Source organism: Pogoniulus pusillus, chromosome 1, assembly GCF_015220805.1.
Source record: "Pogoniulus pusillus isolate bPogPus1 chromosome 1, bPogPus1.pri, whole genome shotgun sequence".
In the NCBI taxonomy this organism is placed as follows: domain Eukaryota; kingdom Metazoa; phylum Chordata; class Aves; order Piciformes; family Lybiidae; genus Pogoniulus; species Pogoniulus pusillus.
In genome coordinates, this window is record NC_087264.1 from 13,883,706 (window position 1) to 13,902,247 (window position 18,542).

An 18,542-nucleotide genomic window follows, 5' to 3' on the forward strand; every position below is an offset into this window, starting at 1 on the left:
GCTACTTCTGTAACAACCATGTTTTGAATGCTGATTCAGATGAGTTACTGGAAGCTGACAATGTTGCTTTATGATTTTCCTCGGTCACTTCAGCACATAATTCTAATTGAAACTGTTTGAGACTTTTTTTTTCTGGCTAATCTCTTTCATAAAATATGTGTCAAGTAAATTGATGTCTTTCTGTATTTAATTTCTATTAAGAATGATCCATTGTTTAATGTCAGAGTATTTCAGAATTCAATCCTTTATTCCTTTTTTTTTTCTCCCTTCCAGCAGAAGTAACACTAAAGAGTAGCAGAAAAGATAATTTATCTAAGTTGTCTAGAAGTTTTCAACACTTTATCTTCTTAGTTGGTTCAACATGGCCACGGCACTGATCTGAATTTACTGGACAGGAATAGAAAGGAAAATAGATGTTTCTTTGTAGGGCTTTGACCTTAAAATACCACAAACACCATCCATCTTCTTGTGTTACTTGTGTTATTTCCAAATTGAATCACTCAGCACATCAGGTCAAAAAGTCAGAGGCCACCATTTCTTCTCTGTGCTAGCAGGGTAGAAAGCTCTGATAGGAGCAAGTGTTGGCTGATTTTTAAAACAAAATTGCAACTTCAGGCTTTTGTAAGCACCAAGGCTTTAATTTCTATTTAAAGTATTTCAAATTCTATGTTATTTTAAATGAAAAGTACTACACTCTACTCCATAATAAAATTGTTTCTGTTTTCTAGAGAGAGAAAACGTTTGGCTTACAGTCCATTCTTACTAAAAATATTATTTGTTAGTTCAATGCTTTCTCACTGATATGAGTAGACAAAATTCCCTTCCCTACCAGGAGAACAATATCTAGGTTCACTTCTTTCATAACAAGGCTGACAGAGATCTTGGGCTTTGGTCCAAGAACAGTGTCTTCCGGGGTCACTTCAAGTTCTGCCTAGTTGAAAAATGTAGCAATAAATGTCATGTCTTTATTTCCAGTTGGTAAAGAATTACTGTGTCTGAGGGACCGCGGTGGAGCTGTCAGTGTTAGTAGTGTGTGGCACAGGTTTGAGCTGAAGGTGAAGGTGTTGGGTCTGCGGGCTTCTCCCCATTCTCATTGGCTGGTAAAGGGAGGCAATGCCATGTAGAGTGATGCTGAGTTAGACTTAGGGGATGTCTTGCACTTTGATACCAGTGTGAAAGTCAGGACATGGTTTCCCCCCCCCCCCCTCTATTTCCTTTTCCTCTTTCTTTCCCACCCCCTATCCTCCCACAACATTTGGATGAAAACAGTGCTTGAAAAAAAATTCACAGTAAAAGAAAAAGTACTACTCCAGAGCAGTGATTTTGCTAGTAAACTGCTTGAAAACCCAGAAATGTGAAATTACTTTACCTGAAGGGTAATATATTATAGATATGTTGCCCATTAATTGAGGTAATCTCCCACAATGATGATGATGATCAGGCACAATACTTTTAAAATGCCATTCGGACTAGAAAGGCAATTTGGGATCCACTCACATTTCAGTAATGAAAATTGGGTAAGGTAATAAGAGATTTAATTTTGTGAGTGAATTGCCAGTGCAAGTATCAGGAGTTTTAATTTAGGTTTAAGCAGAATACTGGCGGCTCATTCCGATGCATCATTAGTCATACTGCTTTTTAATGAGAGATTCACTTTCTTTCCCTGGTTAGCTCTAGCACTGTTCTAGCAAAGCCCAATGAATGTGTAGATGTTTAGGAAGGTCTGATGAATACATTCCACTGCACCACTTTAATTTTTAAAAGGGGAGAAAAGGAAGTTTTTCTTCTGTGGTGAAGAAATACACATTTTTAGTTCAAGGAAAAGAAAATAGTGCAGAACTGTGATTGATAGGCTATTGGGGAGTAGCAAAAGATACATTTTCAAATATTCTAGAAAATATTGAAGGAAAATTGCACTGAATGGAGTGCTTGTGAAAGGTACTGGCTTTACAGTTCACAATGGTAGGAGAAAGTGTTTCTTTGGCCATCTTCATCATGGATGCATTATAAATACAGATAAGCATTCTTCTTGCCCTGCCAAACCCACCCCATGCTCTGGACACCTACTTCTCTTATTCTTTTTTGCATATGTTCAACATTTTTAGGTTTTAGATTTTTTTTTTCCTTTGACCTCCTTCTCCCCACTCCTTTTCCTTTATTTTCTTTAATTAAGAGCTTCTCTTGATGTTCATGGAACACAGTGGGAATCTTTCCATCAAATTGAATGCATTAGGTCAGATTCGTAGTCAGCAGTCACTGAAACAACCTAACAATAGTTTTGTCACACACAAGTGCACTGTCTTAAATGGGATTTGCTCAAAAAAGAGCAAATCCATTATGAATGCTTGTTAGAGTGGGGGTATGACTGTATCTGTGTATTTACCAATACAATGTCAACCAATTTAAGCCAAATTGAAATTAGTGCAGATTCTCACTCCTGGCAGGAGCATAGGGCAGTTAAATCAATTGAATCTGGAGTATTTGAAATCACAGCAGTATAACACCATGTGTTGACCAGGCTTAGGTCTGGTTGCATTACTTTCTTTGGTGGGCTAAGTGTTTTGACTTTCTGTGGGGACAAGCTGTAGTGTGGTGAAGCACATGCTACATCTAATGGAGACTGGCCCATTCAGATTTGGAGACAAGAGACTATGCCCATTTCTATGTTCCTAGTACCCAAGTACCCCATAAGAACATACTATCTTGCAAGTCTCAGTGCAGTTTGCAAAAGTTTGAGAAGTCTAGGGCCTCTGAACACTGGTGTGTGCAACCCAGTGCACATCCTTGCTTAGCAGATCCTTCAAGGAGATAGATCTGTGCCTTCTGGGATCTCCAGCACAGTTACGACCCCACATTGTTGCTCTACTGTTTTAATCTGCTTTTGCATTGCCTGTGCAAATGCCCATTCAGCACAGATTTGAGTCCCTGAGCTGACAAACTAGAGGAGTGGGTAGCAGAACGTCAGGACCTCCCCAGGAGATTGCTGTCCCCTCATGTACACACAGGAGGGAAAAAGAAGTTGCACTTGCTCAGCAAGGCAGTGGAAGCATAGCCGGTCAGGGTAAGATCTTTCAAGATCATCACCAAGAGACCTGCTGCACATCCCAAACCTGGGACAATGCCAGTAAACAGACATCTTCTTTTGTGACCTACTAACCTTCCTTTGAAAATATATACCCGAAAGGCATGATGAAGGAAACACAGTTTTGCAGCAATCACTTTTAGCTTCAGGAGTTATCTCCTACAGATCTTTCTGTCTCTATTGTGAAATGCAAAAGAAATATAGGCCATGATCTTCTCTGGTGACACCTTGTAAACCCAGGGAAATCCCAGACATCCAGTATGGTGAAGTCATTCCATATCATTTGATTTCATATGAGGCATGACAGTTCCTAGCAGATTGGATGGTACCAGGCTAGCATCTGTTTCTCATGATGGCTTTCTTGAGAACTACCTTTTTCATCACAGCTTATAAAAGGAAAGTTGATATCTTGAGTGCACCAGAATGGTTGTGAAAGCACTAGGTCAAACCAGATGTTCTATCCTAAGAAAATTACATCTTTGAAATAAAACTGAGGCTGAACATACCTGAAACATGGCAGATAGCAACAAGAAAATGTTTGACATTGACAGAAAACAATGTAACACTTCTGAATGCACCAATTCTTCTCTGTTAAATAGGAGCAAGAAATGGAAATGAACTTTCCATATTTGCAGAGATCCATGCATGGACACAATCTCCCCAGTGTCTTAGTTCTGATTAGGCCTTTGGGGTTACTGAGTGGTTTTTTATATACAGTTGAGCTGATTTATGATTTTTCTGTTAAATTTTATTGCACCAGTGGCTTTTCTTTTGGTTCTTTTGAAGTAGAAAATAGCATTTCTGCAGCAAATGCAAGTTAAAAGTCTTAATAGAGCATAAAAATCGAAAGGTCATGATTGTATAGCGTTAAAATAGAGAGCAGTGCACTGCTTGATGCTCTTAAAAGAAGAAATACATGACCATGTTTATTATAAAAATATATGATATTATCCTAGACCTTTGATTTTGACTACTTGTATATTGGCTTTTTATGATGTCCTCTTAAAAAAAAGAGGCTTCTCATTCTAGGACTGTCTGGTTTCTGAATCAGAGAAAGAGAACTAGTAACATGAGGCAGAAGCTTTGTCCTAAGGAGATTACTCAGTAATGTCAACACCCAGTATCTTTAAGCACAGACTATTGATTGCATTTATCTGGTTTCTGGGCATTCATCTGCTCATGTAGGCTACTTCTATTTATCTGACTTTGCTTAAAACCTATGGGTGCATGCAAATGTATAACCAATTAAGAAACTGTTCCTATCACATGTATTTTACAAGCTGAAGTGAATCGCGGTAGCACTGTTTGCAAACTTATTGCTTTCCACATGCAGGTGATTGGAATAGCCTATGAGGTTTTAAAAATCCAGAAAATGTTTCCTGGTGGATTTCTTTTGCTGATTTTGATCTAATCTGAAGTCTTTAAAGTACTTTTTCATTTGCATCTTAACAATTTTTTTAAGGAACACATGAAAACATAGCAAAATAAAAAAAAGCTGTCTTGCTACAGCAGTTAATGCAGCAGATCTGGAATCCTTTCCCTCCCACTGCTTGCAGATGTTTTCCCCAGTTGTGGGCATGGAAAGAAGCATTCTGTTGCAATATTCACTGTTACTGCTGTTGTGGTAACAGAGAAGTAATGTGAACAGGTCTTGGGACAGAAGTGGTTGTAAGAAGGGCATGTGGGACACAGCTTTCCTTCTTCTCGTTAATACAAAGTGCCCTGTTTTCTGTCATTGTCTTTGCAGCAGTCCAGCACGGGGGACCTGAGGACTTTGAGGAAAGGATTGTCCCCGTACCACTCTGAGTCACAGCTCTCATCACTGCCACAGTATCAAGATGCCCTGCAGAATGTAAGAGCTGTTTCCTTACCTACAGAGAGCCGTGTGTTTCCCCAAAAGTGGGCACCTGGAGGTTACAGGGGGGCTCTCTCAGCTGACAAACAGATGGTGCAGATGGCCAGCTGAAGCCTGCAGCTGTTGGGAGCATGGGGAGGCCCTGAGAATAACTGATATTTTACTGAGTTTGGATCATCAACTTTGCAGCATAGTTTTTTGGGTTAACTAACAGTCACTCTCGTGCATCTTTTAAAGTAAGAGTGAGTCTTAATATCCCTGCAGCTCCTTCTTTGTTAATGCGCTGCCTTTGCTTGGTGATGTCATTTCCCAGATTGCAGGAAAAGGACTGATACTGTCAGGAAGGCCTACTGTGAGTGGGCTGTGAATGTTGTGGATGTGAGGAAAAGTTGGTGACACCACAGCCAGGGAACCTCCCTGCCACTCTGCATCTTCTCCTCCATGTCCAGTGCACCAGTCCAGTGCAGGACTGGTCGCATGTTGGCTACCTGTTGGAGTAAAAGTCGTTTTGTACATTTCCTGTGCTTCTTAGAGCTGTAAAAGAGGAGGTAATGATGCTTTAAGAAAGTATGCATAAATAAAACTCTGTGTGAAAGCAGAGCCCCTTCCCATCCCTGCCGAACTGCAGTTTGGGTGGAGGCCCTCCAGCAAAAAGAAAAAAGGACAAGCCCTCCAAATGAAATGGAAGACTGACTGAATATCCACTTTTCTTACTTTGTGCCTCCTATATCAAGTGAGGAGCCTTTATAAGGAGGGCAGAGAAACATGAGCCTGGAGATGTTTGTCTGGCTGCCCTGGTTTTGAAGATATTCTTTGCTTCCTTTGTGCTTAGGCTGTTGATTCCCATCTTGGTTCCAGCGGTGGGATGCTCATTCTGTCTGGGGTGGTTGCCCCAACGAGTGCTGGTACACAATTTTGTGTATCTTGTGGGTCGGGCTGAGATATGGGATATGGCTGACAGTGGTCTGCAAAGAAGCTGTGTCTGGACTGGAATCTGGCAGGATACTTCTCTGCTTGCACATCAGCCTTCACAGTTCACCAGGGCTGCATGAGAGCTGGCAACAGACAGTGCTGCCTGCTGGAGCCCTTCCTGGCCACTTGTCCCTGCTTCCTCCCCTTCCACAAGGAAGAGGTGGCAGCTGGTGTTTATGGAGAGGCCTGGGTGCTGTGTGACACTCACCTTCTTCTGTCAGACCAGACGTGGGATGGTGGCCTGAGAGCTGCTCATGTTCCTATGGTTGTAGGTACATTCACCTTGAGAAACTCAAAAGCCAATGGCCTGGAGAAGACATTTATTTGCATTGGCATAAAACACTATTAAACATGAAACAACTTGTCACTAAGAGTCAAAGCTGGCTTGGCTGGCTTAGACTTAACATTTACTAGCAGTATTCATGTAATTTGTAATAAGAATTTTGCCTTTGGTGGAAGTAACTGTAGAGGTCTGTGATGGCTATGTTAAGGTTAGTATGGAGGGAATGTGAATGCAAAAGTATGTATGCAAGCATCTGCAGGAATGCTAGAGCAAGGAGATGACCACAGAGACAACTGACAGCAAGCAAATGGGTAAACACCACAGGATGTGTGGTTTGTGTCAGGACCAGGAGGTCTGTGCTGTGATAAGGCTGCAGCACAGATGGCTCATCACTAGAAGACCTGTTCCCTAATAACAGGAACAAAGTTACACTGTGATGTGCCATTGCACTTCCTGTGGTTCCAAGAGAAAGGCTTAGATAAGGGAGATGAGGGAAAGGAGACAACAGGCAGCAGCTTTCCTGGGGTTTATGGGGGGTGAGTAAGCAAGATACTGAGATAACGATCAGCCTGTAATAACCATTGACTTCTAAAGTATGTGAAAAATGTGTCCAAAACTCTAGTTCTTTGCTGTCAAGGAGGAGGGATGCCAGAGCTCTTGTTAGGACTTGCTAATGGGTGTCCCTTGTCCTTTGTGCTGCTCACAGCGGTTCTGACCACACCACACGGACATCTGCCCTTTGGCAAAGGTGTGAGTTGGTAGGTGTACAGGTGTGAGTAACATGTTAGATAAATCAGTTTTAGGTTAAAATAGATATCACCTTCCCTTTCCTTAAGTTTTGTACTAGTTTGTACTGCAGAAGTCTTCCACGTGACTCTTTCCTGAGGAGCAGGAGCCCCTCAGAGATGCCCAAGCCAGGTGGGGGAGGATGTGTGTAAGTAGGTAGGTGCTGTGTAAGTAGGTAGTGGCTGAAGGAAAGGGACTTGTGCTCAAGGGTCTGGAGCTGGGTGTCCCTAGGGAAGTGCCTGCTGTGAGGGCTAAGTAAAACACTGTGCCTCTTTTGAGAAGGCAATGATCATGGTATTATTGCCCAGCCTTTATATATGTCCTTAAGGACTACTATAAGTATCTCTGGAAAAAGAATGAGATTTCCATTAGAGTACTCAAAGGAGCATCTCTAAGGAGTCTGGTTTAGACTACAGGCTAGGCTGAGAAGAGACACTTCCATTTTCCTCCATAAATCTACTCCAAACCCAGTGAGGTCCATATGAAAATACAAGCAGAAGAAATGTAGTTTTGTAGTGAAGAAGCACTTGAATGAGAGGGTCACTGAGTCCCTGGCTTCCTGGCACTGCCTCTCATAGCATTTTTCTCTGGTGTCTTACATGCAGGATTGGAAGCCTGGGCAGATGATTCTAACTGCCTGGCTGCAGGGCCAGCTTCTTTGGTTCCTTCATTTGATGATTCCCATCATGCTGTCACAACCAGTTGCATTTCATAGCTCTGCCTGGTAGAGATACTTGTGAGAAGCATATTTAGTTTTGCCAGATGGTACCCACACTATTGTAAAAACAAACCCAAATGTTTGTGGTCTGTAGGTGTAAAAGGGAGCCATTAGATGGGGTGGGAAGGAATGGTAAGAGAGTCCTTGGCTGATTCACTGTCTCCTGAGCCTGTGAGGTGGTGGTGAAGGGAGGTGATAGGAAGACATGTAGTAGCTAAACTCCATCCTTGGTGACAGTCCTGCCCCTTCCTTCTCACTGGAAGATGGTGGTCTCCATCCTGAGTGCTAAGGCTGAAGAAAAGTGAGAATATGACTCGGTGTCCCTCCCCCAGCTCCCTCCTGCAGGAGAAGGACCAAGCTGGCCCCTGCACCAGCCTGGCACAGGCAAGGAGACATGGCTGTGGCCCAAGCCTGGTCTTGGATCTCAGTGGGGGACCCCCAACAAATCTGCTAGTCCCATCAGCCTGTGTGGGAGTAAATCTGTTCTCCTCAGGGAAGAGAAATGGATCAGTGTCTTAAAGCCAACCTGACTTCTGAAATTGAGTTTCAAATGGCTGGAGACCACTGTTCCTATCGTGGTGCCCAGGAAATGCATGCAGAAGAGCCAGGGAAGTCCTTTAGGTATTGATGTCCCTGCAGTGTCACTTGGAGCACTGGGGACCTTAGTGTGGTTCTGAGGTGTCCCTGCGCAGAGCTGTGATCTTGCTGCTGCCAGCCCCCTGCTGTGCTGCACAAAGTCCCCAGGCACAGAGATCCCTATGCTTACTGGTGCCTCTGGCATCTCTAGGGCTGGTCTTTGCAGCTTCAGGATTACATCATGGCCTCTCAAAACGACTTCAGCTTCTTCTGCCGCTTCACCAAGCCCATCCTCTGCAGCATGCCAATAATTTCCCACCTTCTCCCAGCTCTGTGCCCCATCCCCACAGCTGTCATCTGGGCAGAGCACTGCTGGTGTGTGCTGGAGAATGGCCCTAAGCCTGTTTTTCGCATTCCCCTAGCAGTGGTGATGGCCACGGTCCCTTTTCATCCAGAGAGAAACAATGACCAAGACGCACTGCAGAAGGCAGTTCCTTCCTGCTGGCAGTACTGGTACCACCAGGATGCTGTTGAGCAGACAAAGGGAGAAATTCAAGGCAGTTGTTTTGCTGTTGCGGCAGCAGTGTCTGCGGAAGGGAAAGTAAAATGAAAGGTTTGTCGATATTTGCAGCCCAGGGAGTGCTATTGTGAAGCTTCAGAATGTATTGTCAGCAGCTGAGAACAAGCCCATCCATTTTTGAAGGCAGCTGCCTTTCATCAGCAGTTACAGCAGTAGCTCTGAGCTGCAGGTGGCTTTTTACCCCATAGCAGCCAACCAGCACAAAGTTTGGCAATGACAGAGTTTGGAGGGTTGATGAGCAAAAAGAGGCACTGACAGGCTGCATCCATAATCTACCCTTCATGGGTAACTGCAGGAGGCAAGAAAAATTCATCTGCTTTGCAGATCTGCTGTAGGTTCACAATACTCACATGCCGAGTTTGCTTATAGAAGGGCTAGCGATGGATCTGGGCAGTTAGGAACATGGCAGATCCTTGCTCTGCCCCAGGCCTTGGGGGAGACAGCTTTGCCTGTGAGGCCAGTGCAGCCAGGAGAGAACTGAAGACTGGAGGAGCAAAAGAGTTGTGCCCAAATATCCTCCTGCATCTGTGTGCATCCTCCGTTCACCTGGAGGCTTTCACCTGGGCCATCCCCAAATCAAATTTGCTTCAAAGTCAGAAAGGTCTTAAAAGTGCCCACTGTTTCCTTCTGAAATTGGATGTGCTTGACATTCCTTTATTAAAAGAACTAGCACCTCTCAAGATACTCATGCTGACAGTGCCCCTGTGAGTCAGTTGGAGTTAGTGCACTTTGTCCATGAGTGCAGCTTAGTCTCACTCTGTCCATAGTAGTCAGGCTTCCTTCTTTGCCTGTGTCAGGTAGTTCCAGGCTGAAACTGCTCAGAGTATGTCATGCTGGTAATAGTCTTAGTCTGAGGGGGCAACTGAAGCTGTCAGTGGGACCTTTTAACAGCATGCTCCCATTCCAGCTGGTGCAGCACAGTTACAAACCCAAACAGCAGTTGCTCTTCTGTCCCCTTCTGCTGGCTCATCAGTGCTGAGAAGGGATGAGAAGTGCTGTTTGTAGATGAAATCCACTTGCAAATGATGTCCTGACTGTTTACTCTGTCTGAGGCAGTCCCTGAAATTCTCCCTTTCCTTTGTGCCTCAGCACAGCCCCCACAGCCAATATTGTGTCATGTCTGCCAGGCAGTAGAACTGTTCTTCTCTCTGATGTTCTTAATCTTTATATTCAGAAAGCAATTAAACAGTTACATTGTTTTTTTTTATTACAGAATGATAGAATGGTTTGGGTTGGAGGGGACCTTACTGGTTCCAGTAGTTGCTGTGGGCAAGGACACCTTCCACTCAGTCAGGTCACTAAAAGCCTCTCCCAGTTTTGCCTTGAATGGTTTGAGGGAAGGGGCATCCCCAACTTCTCTGGACAACCTGTTCTAATGTCTCACCACACTCACAGTAAATATTTTCTTCCTGATATCCTATCTGACTCCATCCTCTTTCAGTTTGAAACTGTTACCCTTTATCCTATTGCTACACTCGTGGATAAAGAGTTAATCAACATTAATTAATCAAAATGGCCATGTAAGCCCTTTTTGTTACTTAAGTAGATATCTGTGAATGCAGCAGAGGCTGTGAAAATGCAGGAGGTAATGGCTGAGCCATACAGATGGGCTCTGCCTAGCTCCTGTGTGGACATTCATGGATTTGAGTGTTTACATGACCAGCTGCTCCCTATGATTAAAGGCAGCAAATTAAGTAATGCCAAAGAAGATTAGTATCTGTAATAAAGTCCCTTGATTTGATAGGGAAGATGCTAATACAGGATACTGATGGCTTCTGCATTCAACTCCTGCTGGTGGCTGGGACTTGTGTTGTGCTGGAGAACTGATGTCTGCCTGTGGGATCTCCCATGTGTTCCTTCTCCTGTGCCTGGTGGCAGGATGTCAGGCCCTCTCAGCTGTGAGGCAGCCTGCTGTGACTTTGGGAACACAGGGCTGTGCAGGCATTTAAGTGCACAAGCAGGAGGTGAGTGTTTTGTTTTGACCGGGATGCTGGCAGGCTTTCTGCACGGTAGACCTGGGATAACAATAACCAAGTGTCATCACCACTTTGGATCATCTGCTGGGCAGACTGGATGCATAAGGGACCTGGGTGCACTCTGGATCTGGTGGGGGTGTTCCACACTCAGGCACAAGCAGTCTGGCGCTGCCAGCAGCAGGATGGTGAAAAGGCTGCTCGTTGCACCATGTGGTTTGCAGAGGAGCTGGTGCAGGTCGGTCAATTCGTTGTGCTTCCAGAAGCTCTTGGGGTGAGTGAAGAGCCTGCCAGGTTGCCTTCAGGTAGCCCTGTCCCTACATGACTGTAAGAGGAGCCAGATTCCTTCGGGAGCACTGTGCATAGTGGAAATAGAGCTGCCATGGGCATGAGAAAACACAGCAGGCAGGAAAGGGACTCTGAAGAAAGGGAGAGAGTCCTGTCACAATTCAGCACCACGCAATGCCATCGCTCTGTTTCAGCCACGAACCTCCCTGCAGCTGCAATGTGGCAGAGGCCAGGAAACGTGGCCTGGGCTGTGAAATGATGAAGTGATCTGATTTGCTGTCATGGGGAGCAGGAAACTTTTCAGGCTGGTGTTAGTAGGAGATTTTTTGTGTGTCTGTGCCTGTTGTCTCTGGGGATTCCTGTGTAAAGGGAGTGTTCTCATTCTCAATGGACCAACTGCCCTCGGTGCTGCCTGTGCCACATTTCTGATGGGCACACAGTGTGTTGGGGCTGCTACACTTTCCCTTTGAGGGTCTGGGGATGCTTCTGCCATGCAAAGTGGCCCTATGGTCTTGATCCTTGGTTTTGCCACTGATTTTCTCCATCTGACCCCATCTGACTCTGACTGGAGCTGCTCTAAGTAAGCACTTTCTCAACTTTGTGCCCACAAGCACCATTCACAAAACCAAAATATGCTGGGCCTCCCATTCTGCCAGTACACCAGCTTTGGGGTTTGCAGTCAGACATGACCTCTTTCCGTGTTAGTGCCCAGCTCCGCCGCCTGCTTTCCACGTGGCTTTGGCCTCTTGGTTGTCCATTAATAGTTCCTAATTTGCAGAGTGGTGTGGGCCCTTTTATTGATGTAAAATGCTTGGATGGTGATGGATGCTAAAGAAGGGCCCAAATATAATTCAGAGCTGGGTAAGCAGCCTGCAAACAAAACCACTGTGAGATAAATAGATGTGCCTGGGAATTTTATTGTGAGTTGTCTGGCAGTGCCTGTCTATAATGTAATTTTCCTTCTTCTGTCTCAGCAATAAAAACCTCACAGTGTCTGATATGATGCATCTTAGCTTTAATGTTGTCTGAGGTATACCATTAGAAAAGTGTGGTTTATTTAATCAGGTTTGAATCCTACATGCCTATTTGCTTTTTGCAGTGGTAGAAAAAATTAATAGAAAACAACAAGGATGTGAGGTTCAGATGTATTAATGTTTGCTTGCACATTTCACGCTGGTCTGAAGCATCCTCAGTGCCTGGGCTGTGACTTATGTGAAGTAAAAGCAATAGGATGTTCTCCTCTGCAGATCAGAAGTAGTGTTCTTGGAGCTGAGGTAGGAAAGGGTATCATTAGAGGACCGAATATAATTGAGCGTAATGATGTCATGACAAAGGTCTCATGTCTTTTTTGAAATCCCTGGATGAATCAAGGAGAAAATGTTTATCATAGAATCAACCAGGTTGGAAGAGACCTCCAAGATCATCCAGTCCAACCTATCACCCAGCCCTATCCAATCAACTAGACCATGGCACTAAGTGCCTCATCCAGTCTTTTCTTGAAGACCCCCAGGGACGGTGCCTCCACCACCTCCCTGGGCAGCCCATTCCAATGGGAAATCACTCTCTCTGTGAAGAACTTCTTCCTGATATCATCATTTCTTTGTTGATTTTTCATTTTTCCAACCCAAAACCTCTACAAGAGGTTTTGTTTTCCAAAGCATACAAAGAAACGTTTGTATTTTAAGCCTTATTTTACCCCTGTGGAGGTGTGACAATATCAGGAGTCTGCGGCATGCCCTATTAGAGTCCTAGTAATTTTATTCCTTCAGGCATGTAGGAATGGAATATCAACAGCATTACTTGTCAGCATCTGTGCTGGACGACTTTCCACACAGCCAGGTTGAGCCAGCAAGGACTCATTAGGCAACTTGGTATTTGGCACTGGGTTCTGGGGCAGCAAATTGGACTTGTTTGATTTGGTTTGTTTTTTTGCTTTGGATTTGAAGCTGTCACCAGGTCAGGCATCATTCTCAGCAAGACAGATCTGAGGGGTTTGTCTTCTATACATAGCATATTACTTCATGGATGCTCTGGCATGAGATGCTGAAGAGTTTCTCAATCTTTTCGTAGCCTGTTAACAGTACAGCTGGACTACGAATCTCCTTATGGACTTGGAGGTTGAACTGCAAGCACTGCAGGCTCTAGTGAGAGGTTTCTGGGAGGGTCTCAAAAAGAATCTAGCTTCTCTGGTGGATTTGTGGTTTGGGCATGCACAATGTGGAGCTGGCAGGATAGAAAGGGAGATGATGCTGTGTAAGAACACTAAGCTCTGAGAAGTGTGTTGGTCACATCACGAACATCAGCAAACATCCAGTGCTAGTCATCATGAAATGAAGGAGTAGGTGAGGACTTAAAGGGAAATGTGTTCAGCAGTGCTTCCATACTGCTGCTTGCACAGAGGTGGCAGAGGAATATTTTTGTGGTGATTTCCTCACTGGGAGAGGGGCTAGGCATTTGCCTCCTATGAGGGGTGTGAAGAGCCTTACCAGGAGCCTCCTTGCAGTCTCGGAGCCATCCTGGCAGCAGAGACAGGGGTGTTTTTTCCACTTATCAGAGATCCACACTACAGCAGTCTTGAATGCTCTGAACTGACACAGTGGTTTGCAAAGCAGCAAAAGCACCAGGAAGCACTTAGGAAGCATCAAATGGGTCACTCACAGTTCCACAACCTTTAGTTTCCTGGACTCTTGGAGAACTGTCTCTGAGTCTCAGAGGTGCAGTGGTCAAGAAATTAATAAGGTGCTCTAAGCACTCAGGAATACATCAGATACATAATTTACAGCCCCCACTCTTCAGCTGGTAGTGTTGCTCCTGGGCAGCTCTTTCTTTTGGCAGTATAACTGTGGCTGTGGATGAAACAGAGTGGTGTGTTGTGCTGTTCTACCCAGGCGACCATTAAGCATCACGACATAGATGTACTGTTGGTTTAATTTTGTATTACAAATTCCTTGTATAAGTAAAGAATTAAGCTATTTTCTGGTCTCATCTCTGCTGCTGTAAACTTGGAGCAACTCTAAAGCTGATTTGGGCCAAAGCATAAGAAACTTTGCCTTTTCAAATGACTCAGCTTCTCATGACATTGAGGCTGAACCTCAGGAAAAGTAAACTAGAAAAATCACCAAGAAAGTATTTCTCAATAACTTTACAATGACATCTTTTTTTGGTGACTTCTGAGCTGCCTTTTAGCACCATTTATTTATATAATTGTGTGACACCTCAGCCACTTATCTGAAGGTGAGCTTCAGGAAGCTGAGCTATCAAGCACTACAGAAACCAAGCAAGGGGAAAAGCCAGATTTCCATCTAAGGCAGAGAGTGCATGTTTGACAAAGCCACACAGGGGGAGGAAATGGAGAGTGATGCATGCCTTGGAACACTGTGTTGCTTTTTGCCTATATGGGCAGTTTCTGCATTTTAGGATGTAACCAGATTAACCTTGCCATTATTGTTCATCAGGGTGCTAAGGCAATCGTGTTGCTGTGAGTGTGAAAATGACAGCTACAGGGAGGGAATGGGAGTGATTGTGTGATTTCTGCCGTGATGGAGGTCCTCAGAGTAGCTGAATGAGAGTGCTGGGGTGCAGCTATGGTAATTCAGTAATTCTTACCCACACTTCCAAACCTTTTTTTTTTTTTTTTTTTCATGAGGACTCTCCCTCCATCTGTGTGATTTCAGCTACTGCCTTAACCCTGACTTCCTGAGATTTCCCCCTCCCTCCTGCCTTTCTTCCAATCTGCTGTTGTTGGTTCACTCTCCGTGGCATTTCATCTTGACTGGCTTCCTGCTGGATAAAATGCACATCCTCCTTTTTCTTCCCATTCTCTCCCTTCTGTCCTGCTGTTGGCAATTTTCCAGTTTAGCAACCTTGACCTTATCTCCAGTTCCTTCCATTTCCTTCCCTTCAGCTAACACTATCGATGAACTCTGCCCGTTTTACTCTCCTCCATCCTCCAAAGGCTGACCATGCATCCTGCTGGATATGCTGTAATTTCTTTCCATGATGACTACACTCTCCTCTTTTCTGGCCTCCTTTATGTATACCTCTGTGCAGGAAGCTGATAGGAGGCTCATCTGAAACTTTGCTTTTGTTACTGAGCCACACTGGAGTTTTATAAAACTCTGGCTCCTTTTGTGTCTGGAAAATGCCTCCTCTAAGGCTGCACAAAAATGACAAAGTGTAATGATAAATATTAAGCCACCCTTAGCAGTGTGAGCATTTTTACTTGTTGCAAAGGTTGCAAAGAGGGGGAATGTTGGTGAGGTCATTGCTTGCTCCCCCACTTTCTTCACATGTGCTTTTGGCCTTTTGTAGTTGCAGTCTCATGTGGTGAGGAGGTCTCTGTGGCTTGGGGCACAGCAGGCCAGCAGCGTGGTTGTTGAGTGCGCTCACCACTGCTGATGATTGCACTCAGCGGTTTGGACATCTGTTTCAGTTGGCTGGGGGTTTTGGCTTCCAAGCTGAGGATCAAGGACCATGCTTATTTTAGAAATTAAGTCATCTGTTAATGAGACTGTGATAGCAAGTTTTGAGTCTATCTCCTTTGCTGTATTCCTGATTCTTTATTTCTGTCTTCTTCACTTGAATTCTCTACCTGTGTTCAGGCGAAGCTCAGTTGATCACCCTTGCTGAATTTCAGCCACTAGTCTGAGAAGTAGGACCCTTTGAATGCTTTTTTGTTTTGATTGTTTTTGCACAGGTGTGTGTGTGTGTGATACAATATATCCAGTATGCACTGTGTTTGCAAGGTTGCTTGTATCTTGTCAGTATGGTGATCGATTAAGTATGATGAGGCTCTTTAGAAAACATTCTGGTTTCATTTGTATTCTGTAGTAATTTTGAGAGTGATTGTGATCATGGAAATGCTTTGTAGCTCATTAGTAATTTCACTTTTCTTGAGATGAAGCTGTCGCTGTCTGTCGTACGGGAAACCTTGTAATCTACTCTAGTTTGGTCAGAAGACTGTATATAAAATGCTGTAAGCAACAAGGTCCAGAAAAACTCCTTTTACTTTGTCAGATTGCTCTCAACTCAGAAGGAATATGCTATTTCCTGTGTTACTTCCAGAGAGAGCTCTGGGGGAAGATCCATACCAAGTATGGTGCCTGGCCACAAGCACCTTTTGTTTTCAGTTGTCATGATCTTGGTCATTTATGGAAAGAGGGCAGCTTTCATACTGAAGCCAGAGGAATTATGTGTATACTGGTGTCATTGACCTCTGTGGGAGGCTGATTCTGGAAGGACTCTGTTGCATTTACCATCCCTGTGATAAATTTGTAACCCATTTTGCAGTCTTAAGTCTTAGCTGTAGACTGGCTGGACCCAGTCTCTGGTGCTTCCTCCCCAGCTTCTGCTCTTTCTGAGTGACATCATGTACAGGATGGCTGAGGACATGTCCTTAGGTGGCCACAGCTCCAGCAAGCTGTAACCCTCTGCCAGCAGGTCCCGAACCATGCCCAGCCTGTGAGTGTTTCTTTCTCTCTGTGCTTTGGCAGTCTGTTAAATCTCCTTGGAGAACTATTGTGGAGTTATTAACTCCAATTTTCCTTTTTCTGAGATGCCTGCCTCTCAGAAGTATTTATATCACCAGCTAATCAGTTCATGAAGGTCTCTATTATGAGTAAATGGCTGTTGGTCGTGACGTGGTTTAAGCACAGCTTGGTGGCCTGGGCATGAAAGACTCTCTCCATTTCATGCTGGTTCGTTTTCTGTAGCCTGGCTCATCTCTTTCTTTAATATATGCATACGAACACTTTTATTAGTAAAAATGCCCCCACAACTTAAAACATTTGAAAGAATGAGAGATGGTGAAGTGCCCCCTCCCCCCAGTCCTCATTTCTGGCACGCCTAGCCTGCTGGCTTTGGCTTAGATGGTGAAGCAATGAGGTGAAGCATAAAACATGCTGGTTTTTAAACGTGGAAAAGACGAGCACAGAGTGCCTCATGTATTGTATGTGAAAGCATTCCTGTCATGGTGCTGCATGCCACTCTGCCATCCTAATTTGCTTTCAGGGGCCCTCAGTATAATCATTCTTCTATTTCCTAAAGGATGTGATGACTAAATACAAATTCAGTCAATGGTTTCATTGTTGGTTTCTTCTACTGCTACAAACCAATGCAAAAATATTATGGACAGGCAGAGTGCATCTCGCTGAGTAAAGATAATGTGTCCCTCATAATCCAAGTGGGATGCCTCTAAAGAAGGAAAGCTCTATGAAAAGTGCTTACAAGGCCATTTGGACAGTAGAGATCTTTTGTAAAATGTGATTTCGGCATCTTTCCCAATGGGATCCTTCATGCAGGAGGGCTGGCCAGCATTTTGAGAACAAACCAAGCCAACATTAGGTTTGGACATCTGCTTGTTTTAAGGTTGCTTTCACAATTTTCTCTGTAACTGAAGATTGGTACTTGATGTCTCTCTGGAAAGGTTGCCAGAAAAGCAATGAAATTTTGCCAACTGTTTCTTTCATTAATGCAGCTTCTTAGAAATAACTACTTTATATTGGAAAATAATCTTGTTTGCATTGCTCCCTTGGCTAGAAGGATGAGAAGCATTTGATCTTGTTGTTGTACAGAGTTATTCTCAGTGAAAAAAAAAAAAGTGTTTCTTGAACCAATTTAGCTTTAAACCAGGGTGATCTGCTCCTGGATACATCTAAACTATGTGATGGTAGGTTTAAATGGCACTAAATCAAGTGGCTTGTGAGGAAGAGGCTGTAGTGTCTTTTGTCTTTGTGGGTGACTGAAGAGGATTGAATTCTAGAGAATCTAGTGCTCAAATTTTTGAGTTGTTTTCTTCCTCCTTGTTTCAGGTGATCTAAACAAATTAAACTATACCTTCTTTCAACAGGGACCAGCTCGCATGACATCTGATCTTGCATCTTCTCCTGCGGCAGGATATGTCCCTGTTGGTCAGAAGCCAGAGGCTGTTGTGCATGCTATGAAGGTAAGGATGCCACAAATCCTCGCATGGCTGTGCAGCAAACTGCACAGTTTGCTCTTCTCATGGAAATGCAACTAGAAATAGGAAGTCAGTATGCAGGCAGATAACCAGAACCTGTGTCATGGTGCAAGATAATTTTGAGTGAGAATCTTCCAACCAAAGCTGAAGATGTTATTGTTAGAAGATCAAATAGTTGTTATTGTTAGAAGACCAAATAGTTGTTGTTATTGTTAGAAGATCAAATAGTTGTGAATTGATTATGAACAGATTCTGGAGGGAAATTAGGTTCCTATTTGCTTTAGCGATTATGGAACTGAATTTCTTAGTAAGGGCAAGAAACAGAAATGGTTTCAAGACACCGTTTGATAAGCTTATGGAAAGGATTGGAAAATGAATCAAGATTCTTGGAAACTGGAAATTAAATATGGAAGATCTGGCACAATGATGCAAGTAAAGGAGTTGAAAGAACTATCTGAAGGGAGGCTCTAG

At 43.9% G+C, this 18,542-nt stretch overlaps 1 protein-coding gene across 3 annotated transcripts in view; it reads left to right on the top strand.

The window, feature by feature from the left end:
- CCDC85C (coiled-coil domain containing 85C) overlaps positions 1–18,542 on the top strand; it is a 112,531-nt gene that overhangs the window by 82,007 nt on the left and 11,982 nt on the right. For all 3 annotated transcript variants that reach the window (XM_064140611.1, XM_064140541.1, XM_064140690.1), the window contains 2 exons: positions 4,830–4,934; positions 17,961–18,056. In XM_064140611.1, coding sequence (XP_063996681.1) covers positions 4,830–4,934; positions 17,961–18,056 — 201 coding nt within the window. The remainder of the gene's footprint in view (positions 1–4,829; positions 4,935–17,960; positions 18,057–18,542) is intronic.